Source organism: Seriola aureovittata, chromosome 5 (assembly GCF_021018895.1).
Source record: "Seriola aureovittata isolate HTS-2021-v1 ecotype China chromosome 5, ASM2101889v1, whole genome shotgun sequence".
In the NCBI taxonomy this organism is placed as follows: domain Eukaryota; kingdom Metazoa; phylum Chordata; class Actinopteri; order Carangiformes; family Carangidae; genus Seriola; species Seriola aureovittata.
The window spans coordinates 11,664,348-11,681,619 of NC_079368.1; the positions used below are offsets into that span (position 1 = coordinate 11,664,348).

Sequence of the window (17,272 nt, forward strand, 5' to 3'; positions counted from 1 at the left end):
ACAAATTTTAACACTGAAGGCTATCTTAAAATAGCTACTATTCAATCTTATTACTAAAAATAATTTCATATACTATATAATATTAAACTTTCATTTATGTGACATCCATTCAATACATACTTTTAATACAATAGTGATCTCATCTTAGGTTTTACAGTCAAGTCTAACAGGACCGACTGAATCCTGTATGCTTTAAAGTAAAAAAAAAATATTACTTGTTATTGACACAAGCAATTAAATCAAATATAGCTCCAGTCTAAATAGCTGCGGGCTCATAGAATTAAATGAGAATGAAGCTAGAGAGGGAGAAATCAACACTGTCATCCATGGGCATGCCTTTTGGTTTAAAAAGAGTTTGTCTCAAACGAGGCTTGACAGTAAAATGAGCTCCTCTTCAGTCACAAGTCATTGAGCTCTGCCACTGTGCTGCAGATGTGCCTGATATCCTTCTGCAGCGTCTCCTTGTTAAGACGGGATTTGATGTCACTTATCTGCCTCAGGGACTCAATGGCATCGTGCACAGACAGGAACCCTGTCCAAAAGAGAAGTTTAGTTATTCACTTGTGATTGAGATTATAATGGTACTGAGTTGGGCTTTTGGCCTGGCTGTTTAGTGTTCAAATTGTATCTATATTAGCTTTGTGATTGTTCACTGGTTTTCTAACCTTGTATCATTTGGTGCTGTATAAAAGCCTTTGCTGTTATTAACCTGTTACATTTCTATTTAGTTTTGCTTTGATCTAATGATGTTAGCCTGTATTTTTCTCCCTCTCATATTCTTGTGATAAAATTGGCTTTGGGCCTCATCATCGGTTACTATGACTTCAGTGGGTAGCTAACAACATGCCTATATTGCATGTACTCTAAGAGTAATATTCAGTGATTGTGAACTGTGAGGTGGAGAGAGATAAACTTCCTTATACAATGGTGGGATAATAAATCTCTCCTTCTCTGTCTGACTCCTTGCCTGTCTCGTCACACATATTTACGACACTCATTAAGTATGTATTGCTTTTCTCCCCTCTCATACCGTCTCCTTCCATCTTTTCATCCTATACTTAAAACAGAGCTGTGGATGAATTGCTCTCTAGCACTGAAATCGGTGGCTGAATGGTGATTCATAGAGCAGTTTACCCCTTCTCTTATCTGCTGAGGGAGCCTTTGCCTCTTTTCTGTTTGTCTACTGGAGATTGAGAGAGACTGACAGAAAGTGGGTGAGTTTTGAGATCTAGTGCCAGGGCTCCTGGTAATTGCACCTCCAATATACACAGCCTTGAGAAGGGGATGGATGTCGACAGCAGCGTGATGCAGAGTTGTGCTGTTGGATGGCTGTGTGTTCCAATGGCTTGTCCCATGACTTATCAGTCTTGGGGTAGCTATATGAAGCAGCTGTAGCTCACATCCACCCAATTTCCTCTGGTTAAAAGGCTTGCTGTATCTCCCATATTTGACACTTTTCTTTTGTTTTATTTGAAGTTGAAGGTGCATTTGTGGTTTTAAGTACCAAAACCATCTCAATATAGTTGTGTGTGAATATGTTTGTCCTCTCTCAAGTTTCTCTCTGGAGCTTTATCAAGAGCAGGTAATTTTGTGTAACCGGTAAATGCAAATGGTCAGTGCTGAAATGAGCTGAACAGACGGTCAAATTTGAACTAAAATGTTCTGGTATTTCAGAAAAATTAATCTTAAGCCACTGGGATCTAATATTTATATCCTTGACAAGGTTGTGAAATAATATATTGGCTTCTAGATATCCAACGATTGCACGTTTCCTCATCATTTTTCTGTCTTGTGACTTTCTAGCTCGGTGACAAAATGACTGCTTAGTGTTGTGTTGTGAGTAAAGGTAAAAAAAAACAAAAAAAAGGTTGGCGGGTCCAGGTGGGCCATGCTGGGGGCATGGCTGAGGGCAGTGACTGTATAATTGTGAAATCATAAAATTATGGATGTCCTGAAAGCTTGTTTTAAGGCACAGTTGTATGCATGTATGCATTTCTCTGTGGATTTTTGATACTTTAACCGTATTTATATTGCACATAGTCCTGCTTTATAATAAAAAAGATATGGAAATCTCACTTTCTACAATTTGGGACCTTTAAGGTCAGGAGCTCATGTTAGTTAATGTGTTGTTTCTGGTAGTCATCTGTGTCGCATATTAAGTCTGTGGTTGACTCCGATGTTTTTGATGTGGTGTACCTGTATATATTTGATTTGTTTACCATCTCAAAAAATCCATATATTTGTGGACAAATGTGTACAGTATAATAGTTATTTAGAGTGTAATATTAACATGAGTCTGTTGCAGGCCATATGGGCCAATACATGTAATCCTTGACAAAATTGATCATGGCCTGTCAAGAGATTTTTAGGCCAATAAGAGGCCAATCCCTCTATCATTTAATCCATCACTGGACTGGTTCTATAGTTCTGCTGCTTCTGGAAATAATCATTAAAGTAGTTGCAGTAGATGCCTAGGATAGATAAATACAGAGAAATACACAAACCCACTTTACACTGTCAACATAAAAAAATGTATATAATTGTAACTATTTTATGAAACCACATGACATGAGTTGGAACAGTTCTGAATAAGATTGTGTACATGTGTATCTGAGCTGTGCTGCTCTGACTATAAACATAATTCAAATATAGCTCACTTCTCATGCCTAATTGCAGGTGTCATCACCAAGTCATCGACCATTGTGATTAACTGGTTTATTGAGCATCTCATTTGTGGGCAAAAGAAATTAACTGCATCAGTCAAGTAGTCAGGTCAATGAATTTATGACTAATTAGCAACAGTCTCTCTCTCTCTTGCTGTGTCTCTGTTTCTGACTGTTGTGAAGCATTTTTGCATGTGCATTTCTTCTTTGACATATAAGGTAAGGTACATGTAGTATGCATATGTTTACGCACTGGTGACAGGAAAGTCCCAACAGAGATCACACACCTTTGTGATATTCCTGTTTGAGCAGCTGCAGCTTCTGTTGAAGGCTGTTCTCCAATGAGGTCATTCTTTTACTGAGTTTGGTTTCAGAGCGTTTCAGCTGATTTGCCTGACTTTGGTCAGCTTGGTCCCGCTGGGTCTCAAACTGCTCCACACGGGCCTCCAGAGTGTGCAGCCGTTTAGCTAATCCAGACTCTGCCTCTAACTGAACACAGAACACACACATAAAATGTAAGATTTCAAACCTACAGTACTGCACCACAGTTCTTTAATCCTCACCCTGTATATGTGTAACTCCTGAACATTCTTTTTAATCCTGATTTAAGGCACCACTTGTTAACATTTCAGCTTTATAAATTTAGAACCATATTATTTTTGATATATATTAGTGTAACACAAAGTTCACCACCATTAAGACCTGCAACTTTTACATTGCATCAAACAGGTACAGGGTGCTGGTCATCAGGCAAAAATTGAGTAGACTTCTGAATGACAAAGAATGAAACAATAAAAAGTTTCCAACATGTTTTTCAACTTCAGTAAAATCAAAAAAAGCAAATAAAATTGGGGAAGGGATAAGAAGCAACTACCTTTTTGGTCAGTATGAAACACGTCTCATTAATGATGATGTATCAATGCTGACATTTGTTTTTAGTAAGCACTGACCTTTGACTCTTTGCAGCTTTCTCAGCATGTTTTTTTTTCTGCTCAAAAAGTGTGCCTTCACATTTGAGCACCACAAACAAAACAGTTGTCTCTTTCAGATCAAATTGTAGACAGTAAAGGAAAGGGAGACAAAATGAACAGATATACTGTAGAGAGAGAAACTGTACCATTTTGTCCTGTAGCAGTGAGCGGAGCTGCTGGCTGCACCGTGCATGTGTCTGGATAGAGCTGTTGAGCTGTTGTTCTGTCCACTTTCTCAGTAACTCTGTCTCCTCCTTGACTTCCTTTAGACCATCTGAAATCCTACAAAGGCATCATGAATTGAAAGTAGAGAAAGGAGTGGGCGTTACTATGAAAAAATGCAGTCAAGGATGAAAGCTCTGAAGTTGCAGATTGCATTTTCTCGGTTCCTTTTTTCAAACTAGAAAAAAAAAAGCACCATTAGTAGATGATAATGGATTACAAATGTCTTGGGAATGCATATAGACTGACTAATATCTGGAGGATCTTCCTTCAATTCAGTTGACCTTCTTTCTTCTAATTTCTTCAATGTAAAGGATTCTTGACATGACCAGGATTGTAGATGTGTGTCTACAAATCAGACTCCATGGCTGGTCCATCAAACACATTGGCATCAATCTCTTGTGTTTGTAATCTTCGTTGTTTTAAAAAGAGGCAATCAGATATTAAAGATGCAAAGTCTACATTCTACAGAGGTACCTCTGTGCAATGGAAGTTAATAAAGGGCCTTCTGAATTCTGTGTCCACCTATTTCATTGAGATAAACCTATAGTAGATAGGTGGATGTATAGGTTGGTGTATTTATTTATGTTACCTGATTCAGAAACTCTGATTGTGGCTTTTCATCTATTTTTATCTGTTGGTCTTTTGGTTTTGACATGATCAGTGACCTGGTTTCCATTACTGATCTACATCACCACTAAATAGAGCATATTCATTATTCATGTGTCTGTTTCTGTTTCCACTATGGCAAAACTATGCATTTCCTTTTGCACAGTTGCTTTCAACTAAGATTATTCATCCATGGGTTAGTAAATGACTAAACTAATAGCCTTATTGGGCCTCAGGCATCAATGGTTTTTCATGGCTCTGGAATGAGAAGCTTGGGGATATTATTTGATTAACAAATTAGTAGCTCGTAGACTTTTCTTTATTGTGTAGGTCTGGACAGAATGAAAAAGGCAACATAAAGAATAAGTCACTTGAGGAGCCTTGCTAAAAAGCAAATTAGCCAAGACAATGGCCATACTTCCCATTCGCAAGCGGCACACTGAATATGTAACAAACAGGCTTTAATATATTCATGTCTGGAGAAAGTATGGGATTAAAAGAAAATAGCGACCTCAGTATATATCCACAAATCATTAGCCCCACAAGATAAGAGGTGTTGCTTTTATCACTGTAACAATGCTGCAATACAAGTTTGTTACATACAGTTTTTTGCAGTCTTCACTGTTTTTTTTATTTATTTATTTATTTATTTTTATTCCTAATCACTGCTAGCCATGTTGCTGTGGTTGTACACTCGCTGCACTGAGGTCACTCCATGAAAAGAGAAGAGGAAAGATAGTAAAAGCAAAATAAGACATGGCTTAGTGTTATAACAAGTAATCCAAGCGTGGGTTGCTCTGACTCTTAAAAGAATGGCCTTACGTGTCTTCTAGTAGTTTAACTTGTCTCTGCAGATCAGACACGGAGCTTCTTTGGCTCTGCGGATGCTCTGTCAATGAGGCCTGCAGCCTTCCAAGGTCATGACGAAGCTGGTGACAGAAAAACACACAAACAGATGCGCTTATGTGATGTGGGAGTGTCTTGTGGTGCAGGCTCCATTAACTGACCTTTACTCTTTGCAGTTTCTGCTGAGTTGACTTGATCGAGCTACTGCACCGCTCCTGCGGCCAGTGAAGACTGGGGGAAAGAGCCATGACCCACTTCCTCTGCAATTTCAATTATCCTTATGGTACATGCTTGACCACTGCACCACAGCTAATGTGTTACCATGACAATGATTTACCACCTTGTGCCACCAACATAACTCTGTACAGGCTGAATCAGTACACGTGTGTGTGTGTGTGTCAGCTTTAAATTTAGTAAAGTGATCACGATTATAATATGTGACATATGAGTCCTAATCCAGGGTTTTAGTATTTTTCTGACAATGATCTTGTAAATAAAACGGGACACAAAGGGCTGTAAAAGCTATTTATGGAATGACCTTGCCATCCCTGTTTGCTTGAATTCATTTCATATTTCATTTCTTTCTTTCAGAGTCTGTGGTTGTGGTTTAGTCCCTGTGTTTACTCATTTAGTCTATTCTCACTCAGCAGCAGTAAACTATAACTCACCTGCCAAGGAGCCAGTCACCCTTTCTAAACAACAAAATACATTCCCTGTTTATATTGTCAGATTATAGTCCTTAATAGCACCTTAATGAATGTAATCCCCCCTTTATACCCACTGGGAACCATTAACATCTGCACCAAATCTTGTGTCAGTCCGTCCTGTGGATGTTGAGCTTTTTTTTTACAGGATAAGTGAAAACTCTGACCTGCTGGTGGCACTAGAAGATAAGTTGAAGGTTCACCAAAGTAGGCTGGGTTCTTTCTCTCTGCATAATGAATGTCTATACCAAATGTCACGGTAATCCATCCAATAGTTGTCGAGGAATGTCACTAAAAAACAAAAATGTCAACCTGCTGGTGGCAGAACAGGAAAAGTCCCTGAAGTGAGGACCCTGAAAGTTTCATAGCAAACCATTGAATAGTTGTTGAGATATTTCCTTTTAGAGAAGATTTTATTTGTGGCACAGGTGCTTAGCTGCTTTCTACATTGTGCTAACTTCGGTTGTAACTGTTCTGTCAAACTACTTGTCAGCACTGATGCATCATTTCTCACCTTGACCTCCAGCTCTTTGAGCCTTACATCCACAGCTGACCTGAGCTCTGCCGCCTCCTTCTGCAGTCTAATCATCTGCTGCTCCCCAGAGCTCATGTCAGCGCTCAGCTTGACAATGCTGGCATCACACCTGAGATAATAGGTGAAGAAGCACAGAGGGATGGTGAGATCATCCAGTGATTGAGAATAGTGGGGTGGCAGGGAGTTCAGGAAAGGTGTGAGGAAAGGGAGATGAGCAGAGGGCTGGGCAGTGCTAGGAGGAAGCTCCATACTGAAGCACCCAGAGTTAAGATGGTAAGCAGTGAGAATTTATCATTACAATGATGAATAAACACATTTGAATGTTCCAGTGGTTTACTGACAAAAAAAACCAAACAAAACACTGGTAAAACACGACACCAATCAATTAAATAGATTAGTTTAATAAACTTATTAGCAAACACAATCCAGGGAGAGTGGAAAAGTACTTTACAGCCTCTTACATGTAACATTTTGTTCGTAACATATTCTCTTTTCAGTTTGCGTGATGAAAATTAACTGCGTGGATCCTTTATCAGCGCTGCAAAATAGACCTCTTCCTTCCTGTTTTTGCATTAAGATTTAAGATTTCCCTGTCTCTATCAGCAATATTGCGTGTCAATATAATATTTGTGATAAACTACAATATAAGCTCATCAACAAAATCCAGCAGCTAATTATTGAAATGTCCAGTGTGAGATTTGTGTTATTTCCCTGTAGACCATTACAATGCTTCCATAAAGGGCTTAACAGAACAATTGTTTATCAAAAACCACTGGCCCTTAGCTTACTTGATTATTTATGACTGACGTACAAAAGGTTATTAGACTGAGTAGGTGTGGTTTTTCTATTTCGTTATTGGACCATAAATCAGGTGTTTGTTGAGTAATAGGCAATATCCCTTTTCACCGCTGACCTCTGAAACACAATGGAGGAGGCATGCCTGCTATGAAACGAGAAGCTCTACATAACACTGCATAGTAACGCTTCATCTTCAATCGACTGTCTGACACGACACTACATTATCTCAGATGCAATGACCAGTGATTACTTGGGATTTTCAAAAGAATTCAGCCTAGGTAGCTGCACAGCAAAAACACCAACCCTAAAGCAAGTCCTGTTAATCAGAGCAGTAAGATGACAGACTCAATTCAGCAATCTAGTCTAATGAGGGTGATCTGCACAGTCACAAAATAATGAGCAAGTGCTAATCAGAGTGTGTTCAAACCACGAAACTTCAGCCTGGCGATAAACACATAATTAGTGTGTGCATGTGCGTATGTCTGTGAGAGTGTCAGAGGTGATGCCACGATGAATTGGAAATTGTGAGACTGTGAAGAGCTGCCAGACAAGATGCAGGCTCTACAATTTCACTTCATTAGAGGGAGAGAAAAACAAGTAGAATATCTGCAAGGAGAGTTAATCAGTCAGATCACCCTGTGCAGCAGACCTGGATCTAAATTATTGCCCAATTGCTCTAAATAATGCTTTGGAGGAAAGTTTTAATTACTTTGGCATTCATTTCATTGTTGTATTTCAAATGCACTGTGCAAATTGTGCCTCAGTGTATGCAGACAACGGGCTTGTGTGCATACCTGGCTACTCTTCCTCTCAGGTCTCCAATGCCAGCCATGTTTTTCTGGTCTAAGCTTTGAACAGCTACTGTGGTTCCAGAGGTTACAGAGTCCCGTTGGGCGAGCTGTCCCTCTAGTGCCTGTGCAGAACAAAGACAGCATATTTGGTATACAGTGTCTATTTTATTTTAAAAGAATGGCACTCTTTTCTCAGCAAATTAAAGTTCAACAAAATACAGATGAGAAAATGTGTAAAATGTTCTGGATGATAATTCATAATGGAATGTTAATTCCCTCTCTGTTGCCCAATAACCATTGTGGGTAAACTACTTTATGTTCCTTGTTAAGAAAGATAACTTAAACTGTCAGAAATTTCATCACCACCTTTGCATGAATGATTGTTCTACAGAACTGGCCAATCACATGCATGTAACAACATCAAAGAGATTGACTGTCTGATGTCACTTTCATTTTATTTAAATATTCTTTTCACAGCTTAGCTTATTACTTCTTCATGTGCAGAATTAATTAGCTTTTAGGGATTCATGTATATTCAGATAATGACAGCCTCTGATTGTGTTAATGGCCCATTTAGTATGCACTAATGAAGCTGTGTATTTCATTTCCATGCTCTGTTTCAATATCAGTGTGGCTCGGTGTTCTGCTCAGTCAAAGATGACTCCAAACTCTTTCTCTCATGAGTCAAATTTCCATGCACTTTCCAGTAATTCTTCTGACAACTGTTTTCCAGACTTTATTGCATTACATTGCAGCATTTATTTATCCACACACTGTGGACATCATTAGTTTTTTGCTTATACTGACAAGATGACTATGAACTGATAATGATGAGGAGTCAGTTGGGCTTTGCTCAGACGCTGCACCATTCTATCAGGTGTAATCAAATCAGCTGTGAGTTTGTGGACATGAGTGTGTGTGTGTGTGTGTGTGTGTTTGTGTGCTGCAACATCAAAAGAGGCAAGGAAAAGAGAGCAGATAAAAGAATGCGCAGGAAAAGAAAAACACAGGTAAAGACAAAAAGACTTGTAGTAAAATGGTAAACATATATACCACAAAACAAGCACAGAGACTGCAAGTATACGAGACCACGGTACATTAGTTGATTGATTTTGCACAAGACAACACCTTATCCACTATCCCCCACCATATACCCACTTGTATACCTGTATGTCCATGCTAAGCTGCTTCACAATACGTGTTATGGTCAGTATGTGACTCTCCAGCAGCTTACGGGAAAGTGCCTCCACCTGGACAGAGCCCTTGGTGGACTCCAGGCCTGCTGCCACCTTCTCTGTGACCCTGAAAGCCTGTTCCTGCAGCACAGCCAGTGTCCTCTCCTGACTGCTCAGACGACCCTCCAAGGCATCAGACCTTAAAAGTGAAAAGAAAACCAATCTTTGAGTCATAACATTTTAAAGGCTCTTTATTATTGATTTTTGTAATGTGGTGCAAATCATGCAAAGCCAAGTTAACATTTTATAGCACCAGAACACAGGAATACATTCAGGACAAAAACTCTATATATTTATATGTATAATCCAATGAAACATTCATCCACCAAGAAGAATAATGCAGACAGAATGAGATGATGTGCATTGGTTTTCATACCCTCAGGTCAACCCCAGACCAGATCTCTCATTGACTTCATGTCCCTATGTGTGCTGTGTCACCCTGCCTGATGCTACAGTGGATTAAGGATTCATTTGATCAATGTGATTCACAGCGGTGTTAGAAAGGTCGCAGGTGGTTTCCAACCTCATTTTCATCCCATTAGACTGGGAAAGTTTAACCTATCTACCTCCCTCACAGTCTGACTTTAGAATCGAATTAGTGAGTCACAGGAACAAAGTAAGGTGAGAAATGTGCATTGCAATACAGTAATATACATGGTTGAAATACATGGTTAAAATACATTAAATACACCGTACAATACAGTAATTAAGTAAGAGACGTTACCTGCTGTGTTTCTGATAGGGCTCTAACTTTGACTCATGTGACATTCTTCTTTTCTAAAAGGAAAAAACAAACATATTGGTGAGATCTACTGTAATTACTACTCAGATGGGTTTCTAATGAAAACTTACTGCTTTGTTAAATGTATCGTAATTATTATTCCTAAAATCAATAGAAAGTTTTTCTTATAATGCAATATAATATGTTTCCTTTTATTAACAACAATATATTAAGCAATCGTTTTCTTGTTCTCTTTTCAGAATACTCACAGGCTTGTATGATTTCCTTCAGTTGGCTCCTGAGTTCATGTGTTTGTGTTGTCACGTCACTTGGTAACTGTGGTCTCCTTGAGTGGAGTGCGCCCGCCTGACAATGTGATTTTGTCCAATAGTAATGCGAGAATGATGCATTGTATATGTTGTGAGGCAGCTTAACTCAGCAAACCAAAATATCTGCTGACCTGGGAGTGTGAGCATTAGTTTAACTTAAACTCTGAGAAATGCAGTTCTTAAGGCAAAATACACCTAGACACATTAAGTCACTAAGAAAGCAATGACTTAAGTCACCTGTTATTCTTCATCTCACAGGTTTGACTTTTATCTGAATTTCTCAGATAATGTTAAATGATGTTCATGTAAAATAATCTTCTTTCTCCACATTTTGGATTTCATTTTGGTCTTGTGAAATATTCTATTTCACACTCCATTTCACTGGAGTTAGCCTAATCTTGATATTTCAGAAACGGTTTCGAGATTTGATTTATTCAGAGTCTAATGCATGTGTCTATGAAGTGCAACAATCTAGCTCTTCTCAAATGGTCTTGCTTGTCACATAATATCAACCTAAGCAGCTTGAAATGCAGCTGAATGTGGTTAATTTCTATACAGATTACAAATGCACATTATTGGCATTTGATTAAAAGCCTGCTCCTTCCTGCTGTAGAAGAATTATAGAAGCTTTTATGTTAAGATAAAGGTGAAAGCCACTGGTTTGATTCTTAGATTTACTGGAAACATTTCAAGGTAAAAAAGCAAATTCAAGACCTTGACTCTAAAACTATTCTATAACTGTTTAGGTAAAGCACTTAAGCTTTAAATTACTTCAGTGTAGCTGCTCTTTGGCTAGTACTGAGAGGAAATGTGCTTGTACCAGGCAGGTCTGCTTTTTGTGGGTGAAGCGGACTGAGACTGTAAAACAGAATATTTGATTATTTGAACTGGCCGCAGACAGTAACGGAATATTGGCCAATTCATTAAAAGCATCCTTTCCTGCCGTTGCTTCAATCCACACTATATAAGAATATTTTATTCTGTGGCATGGTAGCTATCCATTCAGCTTTTCTCTGGACTGAATGAATTATGAAGGGAAAGATTCGACTCAGAGTGAAAATGGCCTTATCGTGTTTTTAATTTAACTAACACGTAGCCGACATTATCACACAATGGGAGTCAAGTTGCTCAATTAGTGACACCGAATTACATGCGACTGCAGTGAGTGAAAGAACATGTCTCTGAATGGGTAGCCGTTTTTTGCAGGTGTGTGCGTGCGCAGCCACACACACTGTGGATTAGTCTCGTATCATTAGGACAGGCATCATTAAGAGGAAAGGCCTGCCCAGTGCAGACTCATCAGTTATCCATGCTAGCCCAATAGAAAAGCCGATGGCAGCTGAAAGAAACTGTCTGGCTCACATGCTCACATCTCCATCTACTTAAATGAAAGGGATTCTCAGGGCAGTCCACTGTGTTGTTGCCAGTGGCCTACTGGTTGTAATTAAAGTGTTCTATTTTGTAGGATGGATGAGATATCAAATGATTCCAAGCTACAACCAAATTTGTTGTTGGCTACTCATCCAATATTTGATATATATGCATATTACTCAGAGATGTATCTATACATCAAAAGAAAAATTAAAGATACTGAAGTTATATGAAGCTGTCTTCTATACATCTCCATGTAGCTATAAATCCCGCAAGTGAAGCTGAGGTCTAGCATGAAGAAATGTCCATAGAAACTGCATGCAAGGCCTTGAACCCTCACTCCTCCCTAACTGTGTAGTGGGATGATGTCCACCCAATTATATCATTCCTTCCCCTTTGTTATTTATTTGCTCAAAGTAACATATCATCAGCCCCTTTTTGTAGAGAAAAGGTCATGCTGTGACCTCTCTGTGTGTGTGTGTGTGTGTGTGTGTGTGTGTGTGTGTGTGTGTGTGTGTGTGTGTGTGTGTGTGTGTGTGTGTGTACATATGCGCCCAGAGAGTTAGACGGCGAGACATATTCACTCTTGCAATTACTGTGTGTTTGTTTATGCGGATGTGGGTACAGTGTTAACCAGAGGGATGGAACAGGCCCGCAGGGAAACAAGGGCCAGAGGGGAAGATGTAATGAGTTATTATACACATCATAACAGCACAGCAACTATAAAGAGAAGAGACTGCTGAATGCTGCCTGCTCGCTGCTGCGTGTGGGTGATAACATTCAATGATGCCTGGCCTATTTCATGGGAAGAAAACATCCAGACATAGCTACAGTGCAGAAACATCCACATGACACAAAAGACAGCAAGTCTTCAAAACCTCTAATGTTTCAGACTGACTGACAGCTCTAAATTTATCAGGGTCTGCATTTTGAAAGAGTGAATCCAGAGACTGTAGATCACCAGTCACAAAAAACACTTTTGCTATTAATCTACAAAGAGATACACTCAGACGGGATGACAGGGAGCCCACACTTACAACATAAACATCCACGAAGCACCGTGGGGTTGTGTTATGCAATCACCAGCATTCAGATTATACAGTCGTGTGACATGGTTGGCCAGAGGGAGGCGCGGTGCACCCTTCGTCCTTCATTTGAATAGAACAATTAATGAGGAAGTTTGCTAAAAACCCTGGTTAAGCACAGTGGACAGAGCAGAGGCGCAAAGACCGACAACAGCCACGCAGAGCATTTACCAAGCATTTTTAGATAATCTTACAGAAGTCACTGCATGTGCTCCAACTTCACCACAGAGATGAGATAAACCTCCAATAGACGAGACTAATGCTTGCCGTCTAACAAGCGTGCTGCACAGAGTGTGACACAAAAATGACAGTATTGCTTGCATAGGCATTCTGCAAGGTTCGTTGTGAGACTAACTCCCCCTTCATCATCACACTGTGCGTTTCCTTCTTGGCGCTCTAAACTGATCATCAGTGGAAGTACTCCCGAGCTACAGCAGCCCAACTGTGACATCCTTCCACTACACAGAGTGTGCTCAGGCTGGCTGGCTGCTGCACAGGCACCATGGAGCAAAAATCACCTAAGGATGAGAGCACCGCCAAAGGACAAGAGTCTCTGTCCTACCAGCGGAGGATGTGGAAGAATTTCCAGGAGAAAACCAAGCCATGGCTGAGTCCTAAACTGGGATCGGAGCGCCGTGGTGCCGGGGGCGCGGAGGGCAGCAAGAAGGAATCGGGGCTATGGATGTTTAAGAAGAAAAAGAAACAACTGGATCGCGTGTTCTCGTCGTCTCAGCCGAATCTGTGCTGCTCTACGCCGGTGTCCTTTGAAGGAGATAAGAAGTCAATGGGGGGCGACGCGGTCCCCGGCACCAGCAAAGACGGACAGCCCCTGCTACATACCCTTGGCGCAGCTTCTGGGGCCACGGGGAGCAAGCCTGAGCTGACGGCTCACGGAAGCCCCAAACTCCCCGTATCCCAGCTGATCACGTACCAGCAGAAGAGCTCTTCTCTCGGCTCGGCGTGCTTCGAGAAACTGGTAGTAGACCCGGCCGCGGTGGTGGGAGAGGAGGAGCAGCTGCGTAAAAACGCAAGTGATTCTGTGAGTAAAGACACATGTGGTAAAACACTCATCTGGTAAATTCTCTGGAAGACTATAGCAGATATTAAAATTCATAACGATAGGCAACATTGCCCTTGAAATTAAATAAAGGAAACAAGTTTCATGGTGATGGTGCTGCGAGGTGCTCAATCATGTGAGAGCGCTCATCGTTTTGCCAGTTGACTGCTTTCTTTACTCATGTCCTGTATAGCTTGAAGGTCTGCATGGACCAGATGAGAACCAATGCAAGTGTAGGCCTGTGTAATCATCACTAACAACAAGCTTACCTCACAACCTGCTAGTGTTGATATGTTACCATTACAGCTACCCCTGCTACATAGCTGGCAGAATAAGGTTATTTTCTGTAACTGAAAATCTTATTTCAACACAGGCTACATGCTCTGATATTATTAAAGGTCTGCTTTTGTATGCTCAGACCCCTTTTCTTCCAGAATAGGGTTTGTCCCCTAGCTTCACAGTCCATCTGTCACAGTGTCCTTGCCTGGAGACTGAGGCTGCAACAGGCCCTGTGTATGCTCAAGGGTCCATCATGTCTTTCCTTTTCAATGAAATGTGGCCCAGTGTGCAAATGGATATCAGGCAAGCCACCAGTAGTGTTGGCAAATTGATGACAGGTATATTCCCACATCACTCAACATGCTGAGTCAGGGTGCCCCAGGAGAAACTCAATGAAAGGGATATATCAGCTAGAGTAAGCTAGACTGTAAAGGCTATAGGCACAAAAATGACAAACAGTATATATGAAAAGGTCTAAGAGAAAATGTGGATTTGTAAGTCTTAGTCAGATCACGTGGAAAATGCCGACTGATGTGAGTAATAATTGAGTAAAAAATCTTGAAGGTGATGCCTGGACCCATGCCTTATCCCCTGATAGTAATGCCATTCACGAGACCTACGGCAGGTCTTGTCATTTTAGACAGGCTATCCTGATGTCTATCACTACTGACAATTATGAAGACATAGTACTATGTGTGAAAGCCCATAAGTGCATACTGCTTCAGTGGCCGCAGTTATTGCAAAGCTTTTCATCTCACCACTCTAGAAGTGCTCCAGACCTGCTTCTGAGCATCATCCAGATCGCTGTCTAAAAGTGATTTAGCATACAAGAACACCTCTCCCCAATGAAGTTGATGCCAAAGATCTCCTATCCATTAAATCTGTAGAAGTGCAATACACTCAGCTGAAAAGGTAAAAGAAAGCAAGTATAGATGACTTCATTGAAATTGATCTTGCAGATTCATCACAGCACTTAGTCTACCAGGTCAGTTACATAATTGAAAGGGATCTCATTTTGCCAAATAAAGTTCTAGCATTCAGCTGGAGCCATTGGTTACCTCCTGTTGTTGCCAGTTTTATCCAAGCATCTGTTGTGCATCTGATTTTCCACATCTACAAAAAAGAGAGCAGCGGTAAACCCTACTTACAGTGACAGCATCATCTTCTTGGGTTATAGTGAGAGTCTTTTTTTGTTAACTGTATGCATGTATGATCACAGATATAAGATACAGAGTATGATCTATCTATCATATAATGAGGTCAGAGGAAGAAGAAATGAGAAAAAGGGATGAGATGATAGGTAATGAGAGGATATACATGTAATAAAGACTGATCAGACAGGTTCAGAGATAATGAAAGGTGATGACGAGATTAAATGAGGTGCGATAAAAGATGATGTGAAGTGATAAAAGAAAATTAAGATGAAAGGAAAAAAATGAAAAGAGATGAGAACAGATAAAATGAGATTACACATATCTCATCAATAACTGAGGAAAATAATATAATATAATAATAATTATACTATAGCTAAAATGCCTATGTTTGATATATTTTTGCATGTGCATTTTTGTGCATGTACTTTGATTTCATATTTTTGCATGTGCATATTGATGAAGCACTTTTCTGCTTCCTAAACACTTTCCTGTCCCATCAAGAATTAGAACTCAAAGTCAGACATGTTTACAGTCATCCACATACCCAGTATTAGGTGAGTGTGTACAACTTCTCATTACTAAATAGAGCATAAAGCTCCAAGCACCAATTTCATAAATTAAATAAGAATATATAGAACACAACAACCAAAAGGCCATTTCACATTGGAAAATGAGTGACGGAAGGGATTAATGCCAAGTTCTGGAAGTCATTTCATTATTGACTCAATGGCGTTAAAAAAAAGCACATTTAACTTTTGCTGCTTGCAATGCAGGGCCGTGGGAGTGTGTGTGTGTGTGTGTGTGTGTGCATTTCTAAATGTTTGTGAAGGCGACAGTAAACCATGGGACAGGGAGAAGCACCTGCTGAAGTAGAATATTATTAAAGTCATCTTCCTGGTCACCAATTTCCCAACCCTGCTAGTGGCAATTCTGTTACCTTTCCTAAATGTATATCATAGCTACATCATAATGATGCATCAGATTGTGCTTAGTGATTGTGCCAACTGAGATACACATTCTCGATTTCACACTCCTCTTGTCCTTCTCTGGGGTGGTTAGCTCTCCAACCTTCAGTCATGAGCAGAGTTGCCCTTCTATCATTACCTGATTGACCTGATAGAAGCCCAGTGTCACGTTGAGCATTACTTTAAAATACCATAATATTGGCGGGAGGTATTGGCATATTTTTTTAGCAGAACCAAAGAATTGTGAGTGTAGGTTCTGAATTCCAACGAATTAATAGCCTGTGCAGTCATAGTATCTAGAACCCTATGTAAACTGGAAGGGGAGGCAATTTAAATCACTGGTAAATAACTTTTCTCAAAAAACGCTTGTGCTGCCTCAGGATTTCTGTCTCTTTGTGGCTCTGTTTCAGACAACTGCAGCTGTGCTTAGATTTACTTCTTGCCACTCAGCCTACCATGTTTGGCATGATACAGGTTTCTACTCCTCATTCTGCTTCCCTCCAACTGTTTTTCTTCCTATTAGAAATCGAATGAGTTTGGCCTTAACGTGTTACTTTATCAGCCTGCAAGATATCCTCAGTTTCACTCTGAATCAATCAATTTACTAACAGCTGGACGCTGGAAGAGATATGCATAAAGGATAGAAAGACCTCAAATCTAAAAAAAAATGTTTTTTAATTTAAGTGGATAGCTGGGGTAATTGAGACTATTCACTTTTAAACATTTACAGTGGGGTTCAAAAGTCTCAACTCCCTTATATTTTAATGTAAACCTGGAAATACTCAGAAAGTTTGAGGTTTCAGAAATATTTGACATGTAGAAAGTTTCAGAAATATTTTACATGTAAAATATTTGACATGTAAAATGGAGAAGAAATATTTAAGATTCTGCACTGTTTCGAGGTTCAGTTATCAGTTTGAAGAATGCGTTCAGATGA

General features: G+C 39.9%; 2 protein-coding genes across 5 annotated transcripts in view; one reads left to right on the plus strand and one right to left on the minus strand.

The window, feature by feature from the left end:
• Positions 1-73: 73 nt before the first annotated feature.
• fam81b (family with sequence similarity 81 member B) lies at positions 74-12,226 on the minus strand. Its single transcript, XM_056376204.1, has 9 exons — positions 10,365-12,226; positions 10,099-10,151; positions 9,306-9,513; positions 8,143-8,261; positions 6,530-6,659; positions 5,288-5,394; positions 3,781-3,916; positions 2,951-3,152; positions 74-532 (listed from the first exon to the last, which is right to left on the minus strand). Exons 2-9 carry the CDS (start codon positions 10,140-10,142, stop codon positions 399-401), a joined length of 1,080 nt encoding a protein of 359 aa, XP_056232179.1. The 5' UTR covers positions 10,143-10,151; positions 10,365-12,226; the 3' UTR covers positions 74-398.
• A 770-nt stretch (positions 12,227-12,996) lies between these two features.
• mctp1a (multiple C2 domains, transmembrane 1a) overlaps positions 12,997-17,272 on the plus strand; it is a 138,273-nt gene continuing 133,997 nt past the window's right edge. For 2 of the 4 annotated variants that reach the window (XM_056376200.1, XM_056376201.1), the window contains exon 1: positions 12,999-13,919. In XM_056376200.1, the coding sequence (XP_056232175.1) occupies positions 13,383-13,919 (537 nt within the window). In that variant the 5' untranslated portion in view covers positions 12,999-13,382. Of the gene's footprint in view, positions 13,920-17,272 lie in introns of all 4 variants that reach the window. The other 2 variants (XM_056376198.1, XM_056376199.1) reach the window with 2 other exon arrangements.

Coding starts and splice junctions, on each gene's coding strand:
- fam81b (XM_056376204.1), bottom strand. CDS start 10,142: ATGTCACATGAGTCAAAGTTAGAGCCCTATCAGAAACACAGCAG. Junction 8,262..9,305: donor AGCTTAGCATGGACATACAG/GTATACAAGTGG, acceptor TGTTCTGCACAG/GCACTAGAGGGACAGCTCGC. Junction 6,660..8,142: donor CTGAGAGGAAGAGTAGCCAG/GTATGCACACAA, acceptor CTATTATCTCAG/GTGTGATGCCAGCATTGTCA.